The sequence below is a fragment of the Xyrauchen texanus genome, chromosome 22 (assembly GCF_025860055.1).
Source record: "Xyrauchen texanus isolate HMW12.3.18 chromosome 22, RBS_HiC_50CHRs, whole genome shotgun sequence".
NCBI lineage: Eukaryota > Metazoa > Chordata > Actinopteri > Cypriniformes > Catostomidae > Xyrauchen > Xyrauchen texanus.
Genome location: NC_068297.1, coordinates 1991799 through 2016172, shown reverse-complemented (window position 1 = coordinate 2016172; position 24374 = coordinate 1991799). Strand labels below are relative to the sequence as shown.

Genomic DNA, 24374 nt, shown 5'->3' with positions numbered 1-24374 from the left:
AATTAAAAAACTGAAACAGAGAGAGAGAGAGAGAGAGAGAGAGAGAGAGAGAGAGAGAGAGTAGCCTCACTATCCACTTTGATCCCTGTGCAATCGGCCCCATAACAAGCACGTTCCTTGATTTAAAAGACTCTGCAGAGCTCGGACTTGCGAGGCCGCTCCCGAGAGGCCTTAACTTTAACAGATAATAACTGTGGCTCATTTCACCAGCATTATCCGGCAGTATTTAACAAATGAATGAGGATTACAGCTGCCTTACATAAATACATGACATTATTCATGCTTATTCAAATGTCATGAGAACATCTGTAGTCTCTAGTCAACATCTGTAGAAAGATGATGAAAGTCTAAAGCACATGAATATTTCTGGAAAGTTCCATTTGAAAAAGCTTCTGTTCTGCCCGCTGTTAACAGTGGCCCTTAAAAGCATTTGGACTTCCGTCTCATCATTTCTTCATCAAACTGTTTTGGTGACATGTTTTGCTTTATTTCCATAAAATAAAACTTGCTTTGATCATTTGTTGTAAACATTGTTAAGTCTGAGTCTTCAAAAAAGTACCTTAAACTTCTGCAAACTCAATGAACAAAAAGATCGAGTTTGCCAAGTCCAGAGTTAGTATAGTCTACAAAATTCAATTCAATCGTGTTCATTACTCACTTCGAAAGCAAAATAAGTCATTGCAGTGTTACAATAATAGTAAGCACATCAAGAGTGCATTAATAAATATTCAGTAAAGTCTGTAAGCTTATAAATGCCAAGCAAATCTACTTACTTGAGAATTTATTATCAAAATATTTATATTTTTCCCCCAAAACAAGTCAGCAGAGATGCTGCAGAGCACCTGCACTATTTATTGTTGACTATAAATCTAGAATGAATCCGCAGGACATTTTATTAGTTTGCATTAATCTTACATGTTTAATTAAAGAGCCAGAAATTAAACCAGGTAAAAATGTAACTTTCGTCCCTATATCATCATTAGCTTCTTAGCCAAGAACTGACCGGTAACTCTGATTCTTGACAACATTTTAGTCACAAATTACATCCCAAACGACTCTCAAGAGGTACTGTCCACTTTGCTGTGTTCATGTGCACCAAACTGGATAATTAAGCTTGATTTGACTTTCATGTTGAAAGGGGGGGATGGAGTAGCACGACCGCCCGGATGCGGGGAACGACTGCCGTCTGTGGGGCGAGAGGGGACTGGACTCCCTGACTGCCTGGAGCATTAGAGCCGCTGCTAGGGGCGGAGGAGTGTTCCCCACGGGTCGGCGTGAACACGGAGGGGTGTTCTGTCTGCTGGGGGTCGGAGGTCTGACTCCGGTCCACCCGGGAAGGAGCAGCTACCATCCGCCTGAGAGGGTGGAGGAGTGATTGAGGATCACGCGATGGCGCATCAGAGAACCGGTGAATGAGTTTCTTTTCTATTTCTTCTATTTTTTTGTTGTTGTTGTTGTGGTTTTTTCCCCTCTTGTCTCCTCCCATGACGAGGAAGGCGGGGATGACCAGCCGGCAGATGGGGCACAAGGTACGCCCCACCCCCCCGGAGAGGAGGGGGTAGTACGTCATGCTGGGGGCAACCTGGCCTGAGGCAACGCCAGGAGGAGTGTAGAGCGGAGGAGGGTGGGGCCTGGCTGAAGCGACGCACACCCGGTCCCAATCAGCCTGATGGGGCGCACGAGGGATAAAGGCGGCCGGTGACGACAGTTTGAGAGAGCGAGAATTACAGGCAGCTGCTCTGTGTGTGGTTATGTTTGTGTGTTTTTGGTTAAGTTTATCCATCCATCCATCTTCAACCGCTTATCCGAAGTCGGGTCACGGGGGCAGCTGCTCCAGCAGGGGCCCCAAACTTCCCTATCCCGAGCCACATTAACCAGCTCTGACTGGGGGACCCCGAGGTGTTCCCAGGTCAGTGTGGAGATGTAATCTCTCCACCTAATCCTGGGTCTTCCCCGAGGCCTCCTCCCAGCTGGACGTGCCTGAAACACCTCCCTAGGGAGGCAGCCAGGGGGCATCCTTACCAGATGCCCAAACCACCTCAACTGGGTTAAGTTTATCATTAAAGATTATTTATATTGTTAAGCCGGTTCTCGCCTCTTCCTTGCCCTTTAACCCCCTTACAATAACTTTAATGCTAACATTAATTGATTGCATTGTTTGATCTCTATCTTAAATGCAAAATACACAAAATAAAATAGTAATTAGTCTGGTTATTCAATTAAAATATTAATCGCAATTAATTGCATGATTTTTTATAGTTAATCGCAATTAATTACAGATTTTAAAAGTGTTTAATTTGACTATATATAGGCTATACTTCTTTTACTGTCAAATCCATTTAGAACCTCATAAAAGGAAAAAATCTGTAAATACATCTGTTTTATTAATATTTTCCACCAATGGGGTGAGTTGGGGGCGGGACTATCTTTTTGTTGGATCAATGGCAGACTAGGGTGTTTTCGGTAAAGCTGCTTTAAAACAATGTTTGTTTTTGCTATTCTGCTCAGTGTGCAGAAAATACACACACACACATCAACTTTAACATAGTGTCCATTTGCACTGATTTTACCATTCGTTTACCATACGCAGTGGTGAGGGTCATTTGTGGTCTGGTAAATATTACCTTAAGCAATTATTCAAGTGAAATATCCGTAATGATGAAACTAAGAAATAAATATGTTTGATTAATAATACCACTTAATAGAGAGCAGCTTACATGTACTCAAGTTCAAATGCCCAAATATGATTTTGTGTCTGGCCTATTAACATTCAATAAAGACATACTGTCGATAAAATCGTCAATAAAATGTTGAACCGCTACTGTACCTTTGACATTTCTTCTGATATTTCTATGGGGGAAAAAAGCCACTAAACTAATTATTAGAGGGCATGTAAATAATCGAATGCTAAACCACCAGCACCTGCCTCGTTACCCAAACGGCTTAAAAGAAAAGCACTGTCGATCAACTCAATGTCACAGCCGTCCCAGAGGGAACGACAAGCTCAGAGAATTCTAATCACCTGCAGGCGAGGAGCTCAGCGAGTAAAAGAGGATTAGACAAAAAACTAATTTGAAGAACACAAGAAAAGCACCAATATTGTTGACTCAGCAGTTAGGAGAGTGTGGCTCCTGTTTTTGCACATTTCAACGGCAGGAAAACACAGAGATAGAGTGAGAGTCAACAGAAGAACAGAACTAATCTGTTTACAGTAATTGGATACAGTGGCTGTCGTTCAATGTTGTTCTGTGGGCATGTTTGTTTTCCCATGGAAAAATGTCATGGAAAGAATGCATTTCATATTTAGGAAAACTCATTTCAATAGAACTGATAAACAAGCTGATGTGAACATACTATACCATGGAGACCATCGTGATATGCATTTCAATTTTAGTGGCGCTGTGGAGGCAAGCATCGCTATTACTCAGGCTCATACGAATTTTAGGATTAGCTGTATTTTAAAATCACTAACCCTAAGTCTTAAATATGTTGCGCTACTCATCCCGCACCGTTTGTGCTATGGACATGAATGATACCTCAAATCATATGGCTTGTTGAGAAAAGGTGATCTATAACTTCTTAAAGTCATCATACATATGATTTTATCCTGGCAGACGATGAAACTAGTCATCGACCGAATTAAATTTATGAACAAAATCTGAAGATCACAACAATAATTTGCACATAAAGATGCATTTCCATCCCATGTGCAGGGCTGGACTGGTAATCTGGCATACTGGGCATTTTCCTGGAGGGCCGACGCACTTTGGGGCCAATCAGGGGAGGACTGGACATCTGGAGAACCAAGCGTTCTGGTGTGTCCACCGCGAAACGGGCCAAATGGGCCGCAATGAGCTAAAATGAGCCACCGCGTTATGCAGAACGGAGCACAAAACGTGCCGCGATATGCCAAAAAAGACCCCGCTCAATAACTTTTGGACCAGTTCTATCCATCCATCTTCAACCGCTTATCCGAAGTCGGGTTGTGGGGGTAGTAACTCCAGCAGGGGGCCACATTAACCAGCTCTGACTGGGGGACCCCGAGGTGTTCCCAGGGCAGTATGGAGATGTAATCTCTCCACCTAGTCCTGGGTCTTCCCCGAGGCCTCCTCCCAGCTGGACGTGCCTGAAACACCTCCCTAGAGAGGCACCAGGGGGCATCCTTACCAGATGCCCAAACCACCTCAACTGGCTCCTTTCGATGCAAAGCAGCAGCGGCTCTACTCCGTGCTCCTCACGGATGACTGAGCTCCTCACCCAATCTCTAAGGGAGAAGCCCGCCACCCTTCTGAGGAAGCCCATTTCGGCCGCTTGTACTCGTGACCTAGTTCTTTCAGTCATGACCCAGCCTTCATGACCATAGGTGAGGGTAGGAACGAAAATTGACCGGTAAATCGAGAGCTTAGCCTTCCGGCTCAGCTCTCTTTTCGTGACAACGGTGCGATAGAGCGAGTGCAATACCGCCCCCGCTTCCCCGATTCTCCGGCCAACCTCCCGCTCCATTGTCCCCTCACTCGTGAACAAGACCCCGAGGTACTTGAACTCCTTCACTTGGGGCGATACCTCCTTCCATACCCGGAGTACGCACTCCATAGGTTTCCTGCTGAGAACCATTAAAACTTAAACTTCGGCCAGTTGCTATGTAAAATTCGGGGCCGATTTCTCTTCCCAGTCTAGCCCTGCCCATATGTTTAAGAAAACAAAATCATCACTTCTGGGGCAACTGGTGCACAATAGAAATGAAAATGAAACTTGAAGCTCCTGTGGCTCTTTTATTAAATGTAATGAACAACTTGAGGTTTAAAGCACAAACAAAATGCTCTGATGAACTTTGCGTTTGCTAGCATTCAGCAGCAGATATCTGGAAGCACAAAAGTGTCAGGTATTTCAGAATAACCCAGGCAAAATATTAGATACGATATGGTTGTGCCCAAAGCTGAAATCTTGATTAGCTGCCATTCTGAGCATGACTTTCACATCTCTCATACCGTGTTGAGATGCGAATGGATTTTCAGTGGCTTAAAGTGGTGCATTACTGCACATCTTAAAGACGTTGCAGAATTTTGCAGCTTAACTCGCTGACACGCAGCAGGGCAGAAACTTTCCTCAAGTCTTAAGTGTCATGTCGCATCGTAATATTAATGTGATGGCTGAAAGTCTGTGTGTTCATTTGCTCATAGAGCAGATCGAGTCAGGCGTCTGCCCTACCTTAGCTCTATGACTTAAATAAATGAGTGCCCTCTGACTTAATACGTTATAACAGGGCTGTTTGTCGGAATGACGGCGAGCTATTCTCACTCTGTCAGGTCATGTGACATCTGGAGTGTGTTATATAGCAGCACACTGCTTTCGAAATGTTCCTTGAAGGTCAAGTGTACAAAATGACCATTTCATTGACCCCTACAGCTTCTCAAACGGGCTATCACGAGGGGTGAATTAGACTTCCTTTTCAGGAGAATAAGTGGGTCATATTTGCCTGTGCAAAACTTATCATCATTGCTATATGGTTGCTATGGAGTTCTGGGTGGTTGTTAGGTGATCTGCTTACTGGCCCAAGTCAATGAAGTCTAGATTTGGCTTGAGACCCTTATTCAACGTAAGCCTATTGGATTTTTTGGCCTGTTTTATCGGCAATAGTTTAGAAAGTACATGTATAGCACACCTCTCCTCAACAAGATGCACAATTTGAATCATCATTCTTGTCCATGACACAAACAGTGCAAGAAGTTATAAAATTTAAGGGCATTTTCACACTTCAGAAAATTGTATTAGTTTTGAGATGCGTTTCAAGGGTGTAGAAAAAGCCGGGTTATTTTTGTGGACTATGTTGGCTGCGGTTTTCTGATTGGTGGAGCGTTTCTCTTCAGGATCAAGGGTAATTAAGTTCTTCCCAAGGAATTTCGCAATCAAACACGATTTTTAAACAATAATATTGAAATAACACAGACTGATGGCTTTAATAGAAGCATATATCATCGATAAACAACCTTGGAGCTCACCATATGTCTGTCTTTAAAGGTGTATAAGTTATCATTGAATGTCATGCCACTTGTAGCTTTGCTGTGTTGCATCTGGTAAACACGTTGTGTAACTGTAAAGTACAGTTCACACAAAATGTATTTTTGTGTCCGTCTGTGCTTTTTCCATGTGAACCTCCGCTAGAAGGACATCTTTGAATATTAAGCCACGTCTGGCGTTTCTTTCACCGTCTTGCGTAGGAGAGCCGTGTTATTTACAGTAGAAGTCGTGTCGGGTAAAAAAGTACGTCAGCTATTAAAAGCGTGTCTCAAGACGCACTTAATGGATGCTTAATAAGACAAAAAGAAAAAAGGAATCTGTTTGTTTCATTAAAAATCAACCCATGGGACATGAAATAGGCAGAATTTGAAAAAAGTCAAGTCAAGTCAAGTGGTGTTTATTGTCGTTCAACCATATACATTCAGTACAGTACACAGCGAAATGAGACAATGTATATAAAGGTATAAAGTGACAGTAATTAAAGCACAACTCGCCACACGCCCCACAGAGAACGAGAACCACATTATAGCGACCACGAGGAGGTTACCCCATGTGACTCTACCCTCCCTAGCAACCGGGCCAATTTGGTTGCTTAGGAGATCTGGCTGGAGTCACTCAGAACGCCCTGGATTCCAAATCGTGACTCCAGGTGTGACAGTCAGCGTCTATACTCACTGAGATGCCCAGACCCCCATAAATATTTTTTTAATGGTATCTGATCTTTTCTGTTATTATTTTATGTTGTTGCATTTAATTTTATGACCATTAAATGCATTTAATTGATTACATTACTAATCATTAGTTTTTTGCATTTATATTGACAAATAGTTTTTCTTGAGAAGGTTAAAATAAGCTTAAAACATTGATGTTGAGTTTACGGTTACAATTTGAATTCAGATTCATGAACAGATTCATTCGGACTCGACTCGGACTCTTTTGGACTCAGACTTGATTGTTTAAAGACTCAGACTTGACTCAGACTCAACTAAGTTGGACTGGAACCGAACACTACTTACAACAATACAAAAATGAACTTACTGTGTTGTTCGAGTTCCCATTCAAATGCAAACCACTGTCGAAAAGCGGCGACGATGCCCTGCTGCTGTGATTGCTGGACGGTCCAGGCGAACCTGAGAAAATATCAGAGTTAATTAAATATTTTATAAACAGCAGTGCTTGGTATGCGCAGTATGCTTAAAGCTACTTTAATACTCCACAGTTCTAAATCTGCCCATTATGAGGCGTATTCGTTTGGCAAGGTTTTTAGGTTGTCACGATGCCATGGACACCAAAGTCACAAGAGATGATGAGGACGGTGAGCTGTAAGAATGTGTGAAATATGTGAGATGAAGACATTTTATTTCAGCCTTCCTGCAGAGTTTATACTGCCTCCAACAATGCAAAAAAAAAAATTCTTAACGGGATTCGAACTGGCATCTCCGGCATTGGAGGCGGGCATGCTAACGAGGCGGCTAAAGGCAACAGCCACTAGCATCAATCGCTAGTGTGCCTCTTGTAGCCAGGGGAGTGAGGTTTACAAACTACACAGCTACCTACCAGCTGGTTACCGTTGCACTCACCCCCCGAAACCTCACTCCCATCTGGGTCACGGCACCACTGTAACCGGTCCTACTCGACCCTCTCCGAACGGGATTTGAACTGGCGTCTCCGGCATGGGAGTTGGGCATGCTAACGAGGCGGCTAAAGGCAACAGCCACTAGTATCAATCGCTAGTGTGCCTCTTGTAGCCAGGGGAGTGAGGTTTACACACTGCACAGCTACCTACAAGCTGGCTACCAGTGCACTCACCCCCCGAAACCTCACTCCCATCTGGGTCACGGCACCACTGTAACCAGTCCTACTCGACCCTCTCCGAACGGGATTCGAACTGGCGTCTCCGGCATGGGAGGCAGGCATACTAACGAGGCGGCTTAAGGCAACAGCCACTAGCATCAATCGCTAGTGTGCCTCTTGTAGCCAGGGGAGTGAGGTTTACACACTGCACAGCTACCTACAAGCTGGCTACCAGTGCACTCACCCCCCGAAACCTCACTCCCATCTGGGTCACGGCACCACTGTAACCAGTCCTACTCGACCCTCTCCGAACGGGATCCGAACTGGCGTCTCCGGCATGGGAGGCGGGCACGCTAACGAGGCGGCTAAAGGCAACAGCCACTAGCGTCAATCGCTAGTGTGCCTCTTGTAGCCAGGGGAGTGAGGTTTACACACTGCACAGCTACCTACCAGCTGGCTACCATTGCACTCACCCCCCTAAACCTCACTCCCATCTGGGTCACGGTACCACTGTAACCGGTCCTACTTGACCCTCTCTGAACGGGATTCGAACTGGCGTCTCCGGCATGGGAGGCAGGCACGCTAACGAGAAGGCTAAAGGCTACAGCCACTAGCTTCAGTCACTAGTGCACCTCTTGAGGCCAGGGGAGTGAGGTTTACAAACTGCACAGTTACCTACCAGCTGACTGCCATTACAATCGCATACTTTGTAATTTTGGCCTAATTTTCCAAAATTCTACAGCATCATTGCATGAATCTTTTAAGGAGATGGATCTGAGTACTGTCTGATAAATGGACAATTTAACTCAGTTCGGTGTGCTATGTATTTTTATGCTGAGGACGTCGTTAGCTTAGCAACATGCTAATATCAAAACAGTGGCAGATCTTGGCATGGGCAACACAGGCCATTACACTGTTTTCTTTTTTTTAAAGCTAAACATTTAGGTAATTGCAGCTGTTTATCATTGTTTTCGACCAAAAATATTTAGAACAAATTAATGTATTTTAGGCTATTAAGAAGAATGGCAATGCAAACCAAAAGCTCTCTTCAGATATATTAGGACTTCATGGCACAACTGAGATCAATCATGCCTTCTCGAGTATCCTCCAAATTGGGGCTTTCATTCTCACTGTCTGACTCCAAGCAGAGATCTTCCCTAAAATGCTTCATCTCACACATTTTTAAGGTTTCATTGTGGAAGGCAGCTGCCTATGAAGGCACTAGACAACAAGACAGCTCAATAGGTCTTAGAAAAGATCTCAAATGTGAAGTTGTTTTAGGAAAACCTACCTAATGGGAGTTTCAGAAAGGCCGGCGCTTCCCTGAGGTAGCGTACAGTGATGGTAACTTCCTCGCCTGCCGTTCGCAAAAGATGAACCTGCGTAGCAAACCGAACAAGAGGAGAGAGATACTTGCGATGAGCATTGTGATGAGAAGATACGCTTGAAGAAACATGTATTTAAATGACTGTTTCACTCTTACATTATTTGAGGAGTCTCAACATTTCAATTAAATCAAGAATGCAATCAGCATGATATTTCTTGGGAGGTACAGGAGTTCAAGATACTCTCTTGAATTATTACAGAAAGAGTCACACGATTGGAGCGTTTGACTGTCATGAGCTTCGTTCAGGTTCACTAACTGCCACTTAGACAAGCAATTACCCCACCAGGGCCTCATGTCTTCAGATTTCATCATCATACACGTACCAGGATTTAGTCCAAAAGCTTAGAAATACCATCATCCGACAACATCTGACCTCTTCCCTAAATTGCAGATCCATAGAGATTTCAAAACTATCCGTTTAATCGAACTGCTAATGGAACATCATTTCATGACATTTCTGAAGAAGGAGGAAGTTGCTTTTAAATAAACAACTCAATTTTATTTCATGTCCATATAATGGTAAGTAGCCATATAATCAGCGGGTAATGTGCAGTCAGCTTCTCATCAGGTCTTGTGTCACCCTGAATTTTGTATTTGTTTTTGGGATAATGAGCAAGTGACAAATTCTCTCTTACATATGATTAATTATCCAGTCCTTTTACTACCCGATGGGAATCCACAAAACAGCTGTGGAGAGAAAAAGAGTCCTCTCATTGATTAATGTACTCACTATCGATCAGTTATAGTCGAGACCAGGCAGGGAAAAAGAAGCATTTGTCACTGATATAAGAGGATTGTGCGGTTCTGTTGCACCTTTGATTGATTCTGCATCACTGTTATTTCAACCCTGCCGGCAGCGAGAATAAAATAGCCCATCGGATACTCACAACTTCCTCGTGTGTGCACTTCTCCACATTTATTCCGTTGACCTGAATAAAGAAAATACTTCCATTTAAACGTCACATTACAATTGCTCAAGATTAAAGCTAAGAGCTCATGCTGCATGCTTTCCTTTAAAAGAGTAGCTCGCCCAAAATGAACATTTTGACATCATTTACTCGCCCTCAGGTTGTTCAAAACCCATATGACAAAGTCCAAAGTTCAAAGTCCGAAGTTGGCCCTGTGGGCCATCTGCGGCCATCCGACTGATCAAATGCGGCCCGCGAGAGACTTTATAAATACAACAGGATTAGGACCGCTATGGAGAAATTATATGAAATTAATATTCTGTGTACTGGATGTCGCTATCGTGTACAGCCGCTAATCACAGCGCATCGTCTCCGCTAGTGCGTTCTGTGTCATCACCAGCTTCATTCACTGGCATACTCCTTATTTTCAATGATGATGTGCCCAGCAGAAAGAATGATGCATGGATTAAAGGATCGGCATTGGGGCCTGGGTAGCTCAGCGAGATTTGACGCTGAATATCACCCCTGGAGTCGCAAGTTCGAATGACTCCAGCCAGGTCTCCTTAGCAACCAAATTGGCTCGGTTGCCAGGGAAGGTAGAGTCACATGGGGTAACCTCCTTGTGATCGCGATTAGTGGTTCTCGCTCTCAATGGGGCGTGTGGTGAGTTGTGCGTGGATTGTGGAGAGTAACATGAGCCTCCACATGCTGTGAGTCTCCGCAGTGTCATGCACAACAAGTCGCGTGATAAGAAGTGGAGGCAACTGAGACTTGTACTCAGCCACGCGGATTGAGGTGAGTCATCGTGCCAACCATGACGACCTAGTCGACCTAGAGTAGAATGGCATCAGGTTAGAGTTTACTCATGTACTTGTTCTTGTGTAAAGGTCCTGATACCTCGCATCTTGCAGCTGAGTAGCGCTGCTGTTGTGCGAGTGGCCGGACAGAGTTTATTTAGCACGCACAGAGACACGCAAACCATGCATACTCTTCCAGAACATTCTCAGTAGCACTGGGAAGTGTACTGTAATTAATTGGTTCGTTCTGATATTTCGTTGAAACAAGAAAGATGATTCACAGGCTGCCCAGTGCCATTTGAGTGAGGACACACTCAATGATGCACGCGCTCAGCTTGCACATGCACGTCTGCAATATAAAATGAAGCGTGTGTGCCAACGTGTCTGTCCTGTGAGGGGCTTCTGTCAGGGAGTACCAGAGCAGGCAGTGAGTGTTGTCCTTGGAGGCAAAGAAATCTACCTGTACCATGCCAAATCAGCCCCAAATCAGCTGGACCACCTGGGGGTGGAGCCTCCACTCTCTGCTGGGCGAAACCTTTCGCAACAGCGCATCCGCCATCGTGTTGCGGTTGCCCAGGATATGAGTGGCGCATTGAAGATCATACATAGTTGCAATCTAGTAGCTTCCAGTCATTTTTTTTATTATTACAGTGATGCGGCCTGCTGTACCTTATTTGTTTCTGCATTTGGCCCATGACCGAAAAAGTTTGGACACCCCTGCCATATGATCTTTCTTGCGTGCAATACAAAAGCATGAAAGCACAGTGACCAGATTCTGCCAAGCTCCACAAAGGACAACAAAACCCCATAAAAAACATTTTAGTACTTAATTTGACTCACATGGTCTTCTGAAACCATGTGATAGCTCTGTCTGAATTTAAACTGAAATGTAAGTTGTTATTCACTGAAAATCTTCCCCTCTGCTGTAGCTCAAAAATCTAATTTTCAAACTTTGTATCCGGTCATGTGACATACACACGGTATATTTGAATGTACACAGACATGAGTGACATCTGAGAGGTTTTGGTACAATAACAACCCACAAGAGCCTTCTTCTGGAGGGCGTGTGTTTATCTGCGCAATTATTCATAGTAAATAGCCCGCAACACATTTCATTTGATAGATTGCATGAGCGAATGAGTACCCTATACTTGGTATCTTCATATATTAGGCCCTTAGTGTCCCACAGAAGAAAGTCATATTGGTCTGGAATGACATGAGGGTGAGCAAATGATGACATAATTTACATTTTAGCGTGAAACTAACCCTAAAAAGCATTGATAAACATAAACCTTTGTCATGTATACATACAAGGGGCTCCACTGATATCTGGCACAGACCAAAAGTAGAGAGCAAAAGGTAAAAAGCATTTGTTTCAGTCTGTCAGTGGAACTATGATTCTATTTCTCGCTTGCTTTATTGCTGTTCCTCTGATTCATACAAAGAGATAAAGGTTAAACCTCCAGCCAAGCAAGAGAAAATGAATCAGAGGGAATCGTCATTAAAATGCAGAGAGAACGCTGCCCGAACATGCACCCTCGCCCCCCGAGGCCAGCGCCGAGAATGAGAGCGTGCAAAACCAGAAACACTAACCTGCAACACGGCGTCACCGATAAACAGCATGCCCGTCTGATCGGCTGCAGACCCGGCCCGAGAGGTCAGAGGTTAATGGAAAGATTGGGATATAATTACACATTTAACAGTCACTTATACGATGACACAGCAATCAGGATTTGTGCCTGATGAATCCTTCAATCTAGCATTAGCATTAGCAAAGGCATGAGGCGCTTTGGGGTGAGTTTCATACAAATCTGGGTTTAGTTCAACTTATTCTGACAAACATTATAAAACTTCTATTTCTGGACTAAACATCACAGAGTAAGAAAAGAGAGTGAGAAGCTAATCATAAGCAATAAAAGTAATAAATCCCCTGCAGGCATAAAGGTTATTTTACCTGTAATTGGCTATAGGGGCCTACATTTGTACTAAACAAGTGTAACATGTGACATGCTTAAGATTTAATCATATCAGTTCAGTATTGATTTCTTAATACTGATAAAACACGAGTTGATTATTTGCAGTTAAGCATTTTTTATCATGCTAGCAAGCTCAACCCAGCAAGCGCAAAACGTTCTCCAAACGTTAGCATATGGTTCCTGTTTGATTATTTTATTTAAAAAAAAATGGTACCAATTCTTAATGTAGAAACTTTCTCTTTAGCTTATAGTTTTTAAAACCATAAACTAACGTTCCCAGAACATTTCAAGCAGGTTTTTCTTTAGCGACCTAAAATGAACCTATACGTGACCCTAGAACGCTCTCTAATGGTTATTCAATTTTTTTAATCTTTTTTTATAACCATAAACTAACGTTCTCAGAATGTTGCAGGGACATTTTGTTTTCTTCTAACAACCTAAAAAGAATCTATACAGAACGCTCTCTAATGGTTATATTTACGTTTTATTTTTATTACCATTAACTAACGTTCTCAGAATGTTGCAGGGACGTTTTTTCTTCTTCTTCGAACAACCTAAAAAGAACCTATACAGAACGCTCTCTAATGGTTATATTTACGTTTTATTTCTAAAACCATAAACTAGCGTTCACAGAATGTTGCAGGGAAGTTTGTCTGACAACCTAAAAAGAACCTATACAGAACGCTCTCTAATGGTTATATTTATGTTTTTATTTTTATAACCATTAACTAACGTTCTCAGAATGTTGCAGGGACGTTTTTTTTCTTCTTCTAACAACCTAAAAGAACCTATACAGAACGCTCTCTAATGGTTACATTTATATATTATTTTTGTAACCATGACAACCGAATAAGAACTTATTCGAAACGTTCTACAATGGTTACTACTTGATTTTATTTTTCAGTCCAATTTTTCATGTTTTCTTTTCTTTTTCATTATCAAAAACCTTAAAAATGTACTTTAATATCCAGTGCCAAAGTTCAGCGTTAACTGTAACAGTTTTGGGAAACATAACATCAAGGCTCGGTATTCAACCTTGTTACATATGATTATAATAATAATTAATTAAACAATGAATCAGAATAAGAAATACATTGTAGATTGATTCCCTTTATACCCGTATGTCTGGGGCGTGGCATGCAAAACACTTAAACATTCAGTTGATCTAAGGTTAGTGTTTAAGTAAGTATGAGCAACAGAAGCACATTAATAAGCTCCACTAAATGCGCTCTGACTGCTGTTGATTTACGGTAAATGGGAAAAACTGTTGTCGTCTTACCTACTTGATCTTTGAAAATTTTAGAGATGACCACAGGCACTTTGTGTTCAGCTCCTCCCTGGAAAAAGAAGAAGAGTCGTGAAGGTGATTCACTCCAACATATTACATGCGTTTACTACAGATCCAAAATCCAAAGCTATTGCATCAAGTAATGAGTCTTAATCCTTCTCTCAACTCTTTGAATTTTCAAAGTCTCATTTTGTGCAGCGATGATGTGTGTGCAACACCTGAGCATGTTCAGTTAAGCTCTTTAAAGACACTTTACATATTAAAAGAGAAAATAAACCTACTTTGATACTCAGCCCGAGACCTCCAGTCGCCTGCCGTCGAAGTACAACAGTTCTGTGCTTTAAAAAGGGGGAATTTAGTTGGTAAAATATTCAATGCATTAATTACATATTAAATGATTAGAAAGATGTGAGCATGTAACAATTTACCTGAAGCATAAAAATAAATAAAATACAAAATTATGAAATAAAATACAAATAAATTAAAATGACTTAACAAATAGTTATTACATGAACATAAATAATTAAATATAATATAAAGTCAAATAACATAAAGGTGTATAATGTACTTTGTAATTACTTACCTATTGGTAGTAACACCTTTAAATGAGAAAATGAATTGGTTCTCAACTGGTTTTGCTTCAAGACAACCAAACACAGAGCCAGATTGTATTTACTTATTTATTTACTTACTGTTTGTATTATGATAAAAGCAAACAAAAATGTCCTTAAAACAATATTATATTACCACGAACTCCATAGGCCCAACAGTATGCAAAATATCATCATACTGTAGGATAAATTGTTGTAAATTGTGTTGTTATGGGGCGGCTGTGGCTCAGTTGGTAGAGCGGGTCGGCCACTAATCGCAGGTTTAGCGGTTTGATTTTCCGCCCACATGACTCCACATGCTGAAGTGTCCTTGGGCAAGACACTGAACCACAAGTTGCTCCCAATGGCAGGCTAGCACCTTACATAGCAGCTCTGCCGTCATTGGTGTGTGAATGTGTGTGTGTATGGGTGAATGAGTCACAGTGTAAAGCACTTTGAATACCGCTAAGGTTAAAAAGGCGCTATATAATTACAGATAATTTACCATTGTAGTCTATATATGTAATTTGATGTAGTCTGCATCATATATTTATTTTACCTTGTGTAGTTTGTCCACAGTTTTTATTCAAAGATGACTTTGTGTCACATAACATCTGTCTACTTTGACGAGCTTCTAACAAGAGCCAAAAATACTGTAGAGTTTAAATGATCACATGGTCTTTGACATCAACAACAAAATACATAGGAAGCATTTTCTACTCCCTTTTAAAGTTGATAAGCCTTATTTTATTATTTTTATCACAGTTATGCACAACAACAAACTGCAGTTACCCACATTTTATTATTGGTATTCAGCATTGAATTTCCCAGCTGTTCACGATCCTATCAAAGCAGACCTGCCATTTTTTTGAGTGGTGGTGGTGTAGAGGGCTAAAGCACATAACTGGTAATCAGAAGGTTGCTGGTTCTATCCCCACAGTCACCACCATTGTGTCCTTGAGTAAGGCACTTAACTCCAGGTTGCTCTGGGGGATTGTCCCTGTAATAAGTGCACTGTAAGTCACTTTGGATAAAAGCGTCTTCCAAATGTGTAAATGTAAACGTCAATTTTTTAAGAAGCAACTCACCAGTTGAGAACCGCTGGCTTTGTATAAAGCATTCAAACTAATAATTGGTTCTCCGGCATGGATTGTACAGTAAAGTGTTTTTAACTCATTTCATTCTATGTTGTCAGCGTCAGAGATCTGAAATGGGCCAAAGCGATGCTGATACCCCTGACGTAATATATGAATGATGATGTGTCACATGCCTGCAAACGATGAACTGGAGCGTGCTCCTTGACAGGGAAGTCAAATTTGATGGAAAAATGCCTAATGCATTGTGCATTGTGCCGAATCTCTATAATCAAACACTAGCAGAACACGCTTCCCTGTTTGTGACATCCAGTGATGAACAAATGAGAAACATGAAGCAATGCAATTGCCAGTATGTGTGTTTGATTGTGAATCGTGGTTGAGTTGAGAGTAAAGCATCAGTACTTACATTTAAGTGCGAGTTGCCGCCGTTAATGCAAACCACGTCCTGTTTCTGTATGATAAGCAGCTCTTTCGTCAACTTCAAACGAATGTCGTAGGTGTTACTTGTGTGCTCATCATACAAAAGGGCAAGTCCAGTTTTTGTCTGTTGAGAAAAAACAAACAAACAAAAAGATTTTGTGTAATAAATGAAAGGGATGGAAAAGGGTAAACAACCCCAGAATGTTCTCGTGTAAGTTCTCATCCTCCTGTTGTTCCAAACCCACATTTTTCTACCATGGAACACAAAAGGAGACATTTTGTTCATTTATGCAATGTAGATACTATTCATATTAAAGGTAGACCAATCAGTTTTAATGGTTAATCGCTGCCGATAGTTGCTGGACCTTTTCATGCATGTAAACAATAACAAAGGAATTCAAACGCAACTATTCCTGTAGCACTTCCGGTATAATTAACGGATTCTGATTTGAAATATTTTATCTCACATAATGTCAAACGTTTACCTGATGTGACGTAACCAGACGTCTTGCTGATACTGAGTGTCTACGTGAGAAAGGTGATTGTGGTGAGCAGGGTGGAGTCTGGGCAGAGCGAGACACCACCAGCGAGGGGCGGCAGGAGTACTTAATGAGAGGAGAAAACAGCAGACGGGTGAAAGAGATGAGTGATGTTGTTCTTGTGCGTTTATTTCTTTTTGTTTAATTAAATATTATTTTGACCGTTCAGCCGGTTCCCGCCTCCTCCTTTCCAATGAACCTTGTTACGTTGGTGCCGAAACCCGGGAGTGTAACAGTTCATGGAAAGGAGGATGCTGGGGAAGGAATAATAAAACACGTAGACATTTATTGTTGCACTTTTCAGTCGCACACAATAAAGCCGCTTTTCAGAAGTACACAAAAGGTTTTCTTTTCAGATTCACAACAGATGAACTCTGTTGGCTTTTCAACTTCACTACACATAAACTCTGTTGGCTTTTCAACTTCACTACACATAAACTCTGTTGGATTTTCAGCTTCACTACACATAAACTCTGTTGACTTTTCAACTTCACTACACATAAACTCTGTTGGCTTTTCAACTTCACTACACATAAACTCTGTTGACTTTTCAGCTTCAATACACATAAACTCTGTTGGCTTTTCAGCTTCAATACACATAAACTCCATTGGCTTTTCAGCTTCAATACACATAAACTCCATTGGCTTTTCAGCTTCACTACACATAAACTCCATTGGCTTTTCAGCTTCACTACACATAAACTCCATTGGCTTTTCAGATTAACTACACATAAACTCTGTTGGCTTTTCAGATTAACTACACATAAACTCTGTTGGCTTTTCAACTTCACTACACATAAACACTATTGGCTTTTCAACTTCACTACACATAAACTCTGTTGGCTTTTCAACTTCACTACACATAAACTCCGTTGGCTTTTCAACTTCACTACACATAAACACTATTGGCTTTTCAACTTCACTACACATAAACTCTGTTGGCTTTTCAACTTCACTACACATAAACTCTGTTGGCTTTTCAACTTCAATACACATAAACTCCGTTGGCTTTTCAACTTCACTAGACATAAACTCTGTTGGCTTTTCAGCTTCACTACACATAAACTCTGTTGACATTACAGCTTCACTACACATAAACTCTGTTGGATTTTCAACTTCACTACACATAAACTCCATTGGCTTTTCAACTTCACTACACAAACTCTATTGGCTTTTCAACTTCACTACACATAAATTCCGTTGGCTTTTCAACTTCACTACACATAAACACTATTGGCTTTTCAACTTCACTACACATAAACTCTGTTGGCTTTTCAACTTCACTACACATAAACTCTGTTGGCTTTTCAACTTCACTACACATAAACTCTGTTGGCTTTTCAGCTTCAATACACATAAACTCCGTTGGCTTTTCAACTTCACTACACATAAACTCTGTTGGCTTTTCAACTTCACTATACATAAACTCTGCTGGCTTTTCAGCTTCAATACACATAAACTCCGTTGACTTTCCAGCTTCACTACACATAAACTCAGTTGGATTTTCAGCTTCACTACACATAAACTCCATTGGCTTTTCAGCTTCCCTACACATAAACTCTGTTGGCTTTTCAGCTTCGCTACACATAAACTCCGTTGGCTTTTCAACTTCACTACACATAAACTCTGTTGGCTTTTCAGCTTCAATACACATAAACTCTGTTGACTTTCCAGCTTCACTACACATAAACTCAGTTGGATTTTCAGCTTCACTATACATAAACTCCATTGGCTTTTCAGCTTCACTACACATAAACTCTGTTGGCTTTTCAGCTTCGCTACACATAAACTCTGTTGGCTTTTCTTTTGTACTAAAGCATTTCAAAAGCATTTCATTGTTTGTCCCTGTGCAGAAGTGTAAATGAGATTTGAGAGCTGGGGAGTTTCACAGATGAAAGAAGGTCCTACAGTTTTGGACTGACATGGGATGGAGCAAATGATGTCCATTTTAGCGGAATAAATGTAAAAATATCCTACTGTATAATAGTCCATCTTGAGAAAATGGTTCCATCTCCACAGAGAATTAAACTGAACGAACATAACCGAAAAGTCGCCTGTGGATCTTTCAATTACTTTCGAATTTTCGATCAGACATCACAGTGCACAAAATGATGGAGCACTAGAGGGCTGTTAATTCAGTAACCCCCGTAAAACAGTCCCAAGAGGAGCTTCCTGTGGCCGTTAGATTGACAAATACTTCTCATAATTCCGCTGAAATACAGTAATGAATCAAATAGAGTCTTCATCGCCACAGAACAATGTCATGGTAAGTTACTTGAACATTAGTCTGGTGTAAAATGTCTTACTCAAGGGCACAATGGTGATAGTTCATAGATCAGGGTTTGAAACCTGCAAGATGCAACCTATTGATTACCGGCCCACATCTGTAATCAATATGCCACAACTCCCCCAGGTGATCGGTCTTAAAGAGACAGTTCACCCAAAAATGAAAACTGTATTCGTAAACTCACCCTCTTGACTTTTCGGTGGAATACAAAAACTGAATTTTTGAACAATATGCAGTGACTTCCACAATAAAGCACTGAATAAGAAAATAATTAATGCATAACTGAATGTAGAAGGTTATCTTAGCCATAATTTGCAACTTATTAAACGTCTTATTTTTGTGCAGCAAGTATCCTAATTATGCATATAATGCATATTTAGGCTATAATTTACAACATATTGAACGTCTTTGTGTGGAAAATAATGTAATTAATGCTCTATTTCAAGATATATCATATAAGTTTACAAAACAATTTTAAGCCAGTAATTATTGTTAATTATGGCCCGAGCACAGATGGTGCGAGGACCCTATTGTTCTTCTAGGTGTTTATTATTTTTTCCCCAAATGAGTCGCATTTTTGAGGGCCTAAACATACTCGAAAACTCATGAAACTTTGCACATGCATCAGAAGTGGTGAAAAGCTGATATGGGATTCAGAATTAGGTGTGGCAAAATGGCTCAATAGCGCCACCTACAAACATTCAACAATGTTCGCTTTACACTACGTTTCACCTACACATATGAAAATCAGTACACGTGTGTAACATGCCAATACCAACAGAAAAGTCTCTTGGACCCATGCTCTAAACTCAACAGGAAGTCAGCCATTTTGATTTTTCAAAAAATTTTGCTCAGTTTTTGCCATTTCCAGGCCTCGTACTTTAATGAACTCCTCCTAGAGATTTCATCAGATCTACTTCATATTTGGTAAATCTAATCTAACGGCCTTGGCGATGCTAAATTGCGAAGCTTTTGAGTTTTCACTGCACGGTGCGGCCGTGACGGTCTGATAAATTTTGATGTTTCGCCATGAAACAGGAAGTTGTTGTAACTCAAACATACAATGTCCAATCTGCCCCAAACTTCACATGTTTGATAATAGTCCCGGCCTGAATAAATCTACATGCCAATATTCAGTTATAGTCATAGCGCCACCTACTGGCAACAGCCAACTGCAGGTTTTGTACTTTAACAAACTCCTCCCAGAGATGTAATCAGATAAACATTATATTTAGTCAGTCTTAATCTAAAGGCCTTGGTGATGTTAAATTGAGTTTGCGTTGAAGGGCGTGTCCGTGGCGGCCTGACAAAGTTCGATATGAAATGAGTCATATTTCTGAGGCCTAAACATGCTTGAAAACTCATTAAACTTTGCAAAAAGTGGGGAAAATGTACCACTGATACTGGTTTTAGATTTAATTGTGGCAAAATGGCTCAATAGTGCCACCTAAAAAATGTAAACGAAGCAGCCCTCACGCCACGCTTCACCTACACGTAAGAAAATCGGGAGGTGTATGTAACATGTCAACATGTACAAAAAAGTCTCTTAGAACCATATCCCAAACCCAACAGGAAGTCAGCCATTGTAATTTTTCTCTTAAATTTTTGCTCAGTTTTTGCCATTTCCAGGACTCGTACTAGAACGAACTCCTAGAGATTAAATCAGATCAACATTATATTCAGTCAGTCTAATCTAAAGGCCTTTGCGATGCTAAATTGCAAAGCTTTTGAGTTTTCTTTGAACGGCGTGTCTGTGGCGGCCTGGCACAATTCGATATTTCGCCATGAAACAGGAAGTTGTTAAAACTCAAACATATAATGTCCAATATACTCCAAACTTCACGTGTTTTATAAGAGTCCCGGCCTGAACACTTCTATATGCCAATGTTCAGTTATAGTCATAGCGCCACCTACTGGCAACAGGAAATGACATGTGTTACACTGTGATACACTCTTAACAACATTTAAGTGCTAAAAAATAAAAAAACAAATTGGAGTGACATTCCCCTGGCACAGCAGCCCCAACGTGCACCAGGGTGCGAGGGCCCGTTCATCACAGTTAGTACTGGATTTACAAATGTGTTACCAATAAAATACTCAAATCTTCTATTAAAGAAAATGGGACAACCTGTTCTAAAGTGAACATATTAACTATTCGAGTTATAGGTTTGTTTGGCATTTATTAGGTGCTAAAGCTCATTTAATTTTTTATTAAAAAATAATATTTTTGCATGAATAAATGTATTCTCAATGTGATAGTAAATATAGGAATGCATTTATTAATGTTAATCAATAGAACCGTATTGTACAGAGATAACAAAATATAACAACATTTATATTAAAATGAAGCAAATTGACCCACAGATGTGTTCATGTTGAGATTGATTCATATAACTAATGTTTTTTAAACGTTTGAGGGAATAAGGTCCCATTTTCCACATTTGTGGACATCATGTTTATCAGTGTGCTGATGCACAAATAATGAATGGATTTTATAAAGCGGCATATCAGATGAAACTAGAGATGCTACTCTTTACAACCAAACAGGCTTTGATGAGAAAACTTAAAGAGGTTTCTTACCAGATGTACTTTTGTTGGCGCTGCGCCCGTAGAAGTGCTTCATGGAAATCGACGTCATGCTGTTGTGTCACATGACTCGTTGTGACAGAAGTTTAACTCTTAAATGACAGTGTAGAGTCTTGTGAACAGCATTCAGTCAGTTTATATTCATTTAAATAATGTGTTGCGTATAACAAAGCCAAAATACAACGTCCACACGTGGATGCGGGGTCGCACAAGGTTATAAATTGCTTAAAATCTTTTATTAAAGACAACTTGACTCCTTATTCTAAAGTGAAAGTTTGTTTTGCACTTATAAGGTGGTATCGTATGTTTATTTAACTTTAGGAAGAATATCTTTTACTATAATGGCACAATAAAGATGACTTGACTCCTGGTTCTAAAGTGAAACATTTACTTAAACAAGTTATTAATTAGTTTGACTTTTACTAGGAGATCACAGTATTTGCAATAACCTCAAATATGCTTTGAGGGCATTATTGTATTTAAAACATGTGCAAAACAAACCAATAACTTAATTACTAATACTAATTAGCATGAATTACTGGCTTAATATTGTTTAGAAAACGTGATGTTGACATATTCTTCAAAAATTCATCTTTTTTGCTCAATGAAAGTACATTTGCTGAATTTGGGTGCACTATAGATTTGTATCTGTTGCAGATGCATATTGGTCAAAACGGAAATAAAAGTATAGCAGTTTCTTTTTAGGGTTGATCCAAGCTGCTAACTTGGACTGAACTGCAAAAACAAGATGTAGTTTCAGTCGTGATGTTGACACGGGTTCTGACAAACTCACAGTTTCTCTGCTGGCCTAAATATCTCTCTCTGGCACCTAAACAGTTTCCCCCTTGAGACACCATGATGTAGGTCAAGTGACTCTCACATTAGTTCAATAGGAAGAGGACAATTAATCAAAGTTTGGAGTTAAGAGACCGATTCGGACTCTACGGGAGCCCTTCCTGACACACTATTCAACCATGCTATTTTTTCAAATTTGTGAAGGCACATGTGAACGCTGTTATATTCTTGCTGGGCAGTTTTTGGGTCTCTCAAGAAGCCTGGGCTTAGATGTTTTGCTCAAGGCCAAAACAGTGGAAGTCACGGATTGATGGTTTGGTAGGAAATCCAACTTTGGCAGGAGAAACTGGCCGAGAGTCACATCAAAGCACCTCACCGTGGCTCACTGTGGGCAGCCAGGCACATCTCACCAGTTCCAATGAAAAATAACAATTTCTCAATGCACAACAGAATGCAAGTCAATAACACCTAACAAAACAATTCAATTCTGTTTCATTTTAATCATGTTTTTATTAATATTATTATTCAAAAGAACACTTTTTATTTAAATTAAAAAATACTATTTATTTAAAATACTATCAATACTTTCTTTCTAATACCATTGCTTATACATAGAATTACATTTCGGAGCAAACTCATCCCATAATAAATGAAGTCAATCAATTGAATGTAATGTTTTATAATTATTATTTTTAAACAATACCTACAAGAATACAGCAACAAGCATATTTCATGTGTATTTCATCTGTTCACCTCTTGTTTTTGGATCATCCATCATCTACTCCTTGGTCAATAACACAGGGTTCGTGATAGTATGTATCCGTACCTTTAAGAGTGAGTTCTCACTAAAAAGCGTGTAACTCACTTTCAAGTGATATTATGTTCATTTTGATATGGATGTGACCAAAAGTGCGGTGTGCAAATAGTTTCTGCACTTCCATGAGTTCGTTCCATTCATACTGATGATCTGCAGAGACAAGCTGTGAGGACGAGGGCATGAGAGGTGGGCACTACCGCCTTGATTGACTGACAGCATATTGATTGAATCAGCACTAATCGGAGCCAATGTCTACAGGGCTGAATGAGATCCCAATGAGCTGAAGGGAGGCTTGAGAGATGCGGCCTCCCACTGGGTGTCGCTGTGAGGGACTTTAGAAAGATGACTGATAACACATTGTTTGAGGTCACATTTCGTAATATTTTATTAGTTTTATTTATGTACAGACATTGCATCCTTTCCCTACTTGGAGAAATCGCAACTGTGAGAAATAATTTGAGCCCTATGATTCAGAGTCATAGAAATGGAATTGAGAGTAAAACACAGAATTTAACAGAAATTGATAAATCTGAGATAAAAAGAGTGACAATTTGACAATTCATTTAATCTAAAATTTGGCCAAGTATAATTGTTATAGCTGAAAATGTATGCAATTTAATAAAATCCCAACCTACAAACCACCAGAGGGAGCCCTCTCCCGAATACTGATCTTCAACCATTTCTTCACTGCTCATTTCCTGTTTACCACATGTATATATAGCCATGCATTTCCATTATTGTATCTGAAGTATTGCCAGTTTACTCTGCTTTACAAGTGTGTTTCTATTGCCATTATTTGATTCATGACCATTGCCTGTTTTTCTGGATTGCCCTTTGTTTTATTTGCCTGGTTGGACTGTCTATTTGGTTTATTGGATTTATCTGCCTGCTTTACGACTACGTCTCTCTGCCTCCTGTTTTGGATTGTTTGCTTGTGTCTCTTTTCATAAACTTCCTGCACATGGATCCTAACAACTTCTCCATAACCAGTTAGTTACAGAATATTTCGCCTACCATGGATCCAGAGGAAGTCTCACAGCTCCAGGCTGCAATTGAGCTTTTGAAGGATTATCAA

General features: G+C 40.5%; 1 protein-coding gene across 1 annotated transcript in view; it reads right to left on the bottom strand.

The window, feature by feature from the left end:
* The window catches only part of LOC127662756 (gamma-2-syntrophin-like), a 76208-nt gene that overhangs the window by 37261 nt on the left and 14573 nt on the right, over positions 1 to 24374 (bottom strand). Inside the window, exons 2-8 of the mRNA XM_052154062.1 lie at positions 16262 to 16399; positions 14450 to 14506; positions 14160 to 14217; positions 12498 to 12541; positions 10087 to 10128; positions 9104 to 9191; positions 7057 to 7148 (exon numbers count right to left, since the gene is read on the bottom strand). Of these exons, the coding sequence (XP_052010022.1) occupies positions 7057 to 7148; positions 9104 to 9191; positions 10087 to 10128; positions 12498 to 12541; positions 14160 to 14217; positions 14450 to 14506; positions 16262 to 16399 (519 nt within the window). The remainder of the gene's footprint in view (positions 1 to 7056; positions 7149 to 9103; positions 9192 to 10086; positions 10129 to 12497; positions 12542 to 14159; positions 14218 to 14449; positions 14507 to 16261; positions 16400 to 24374) is intronic.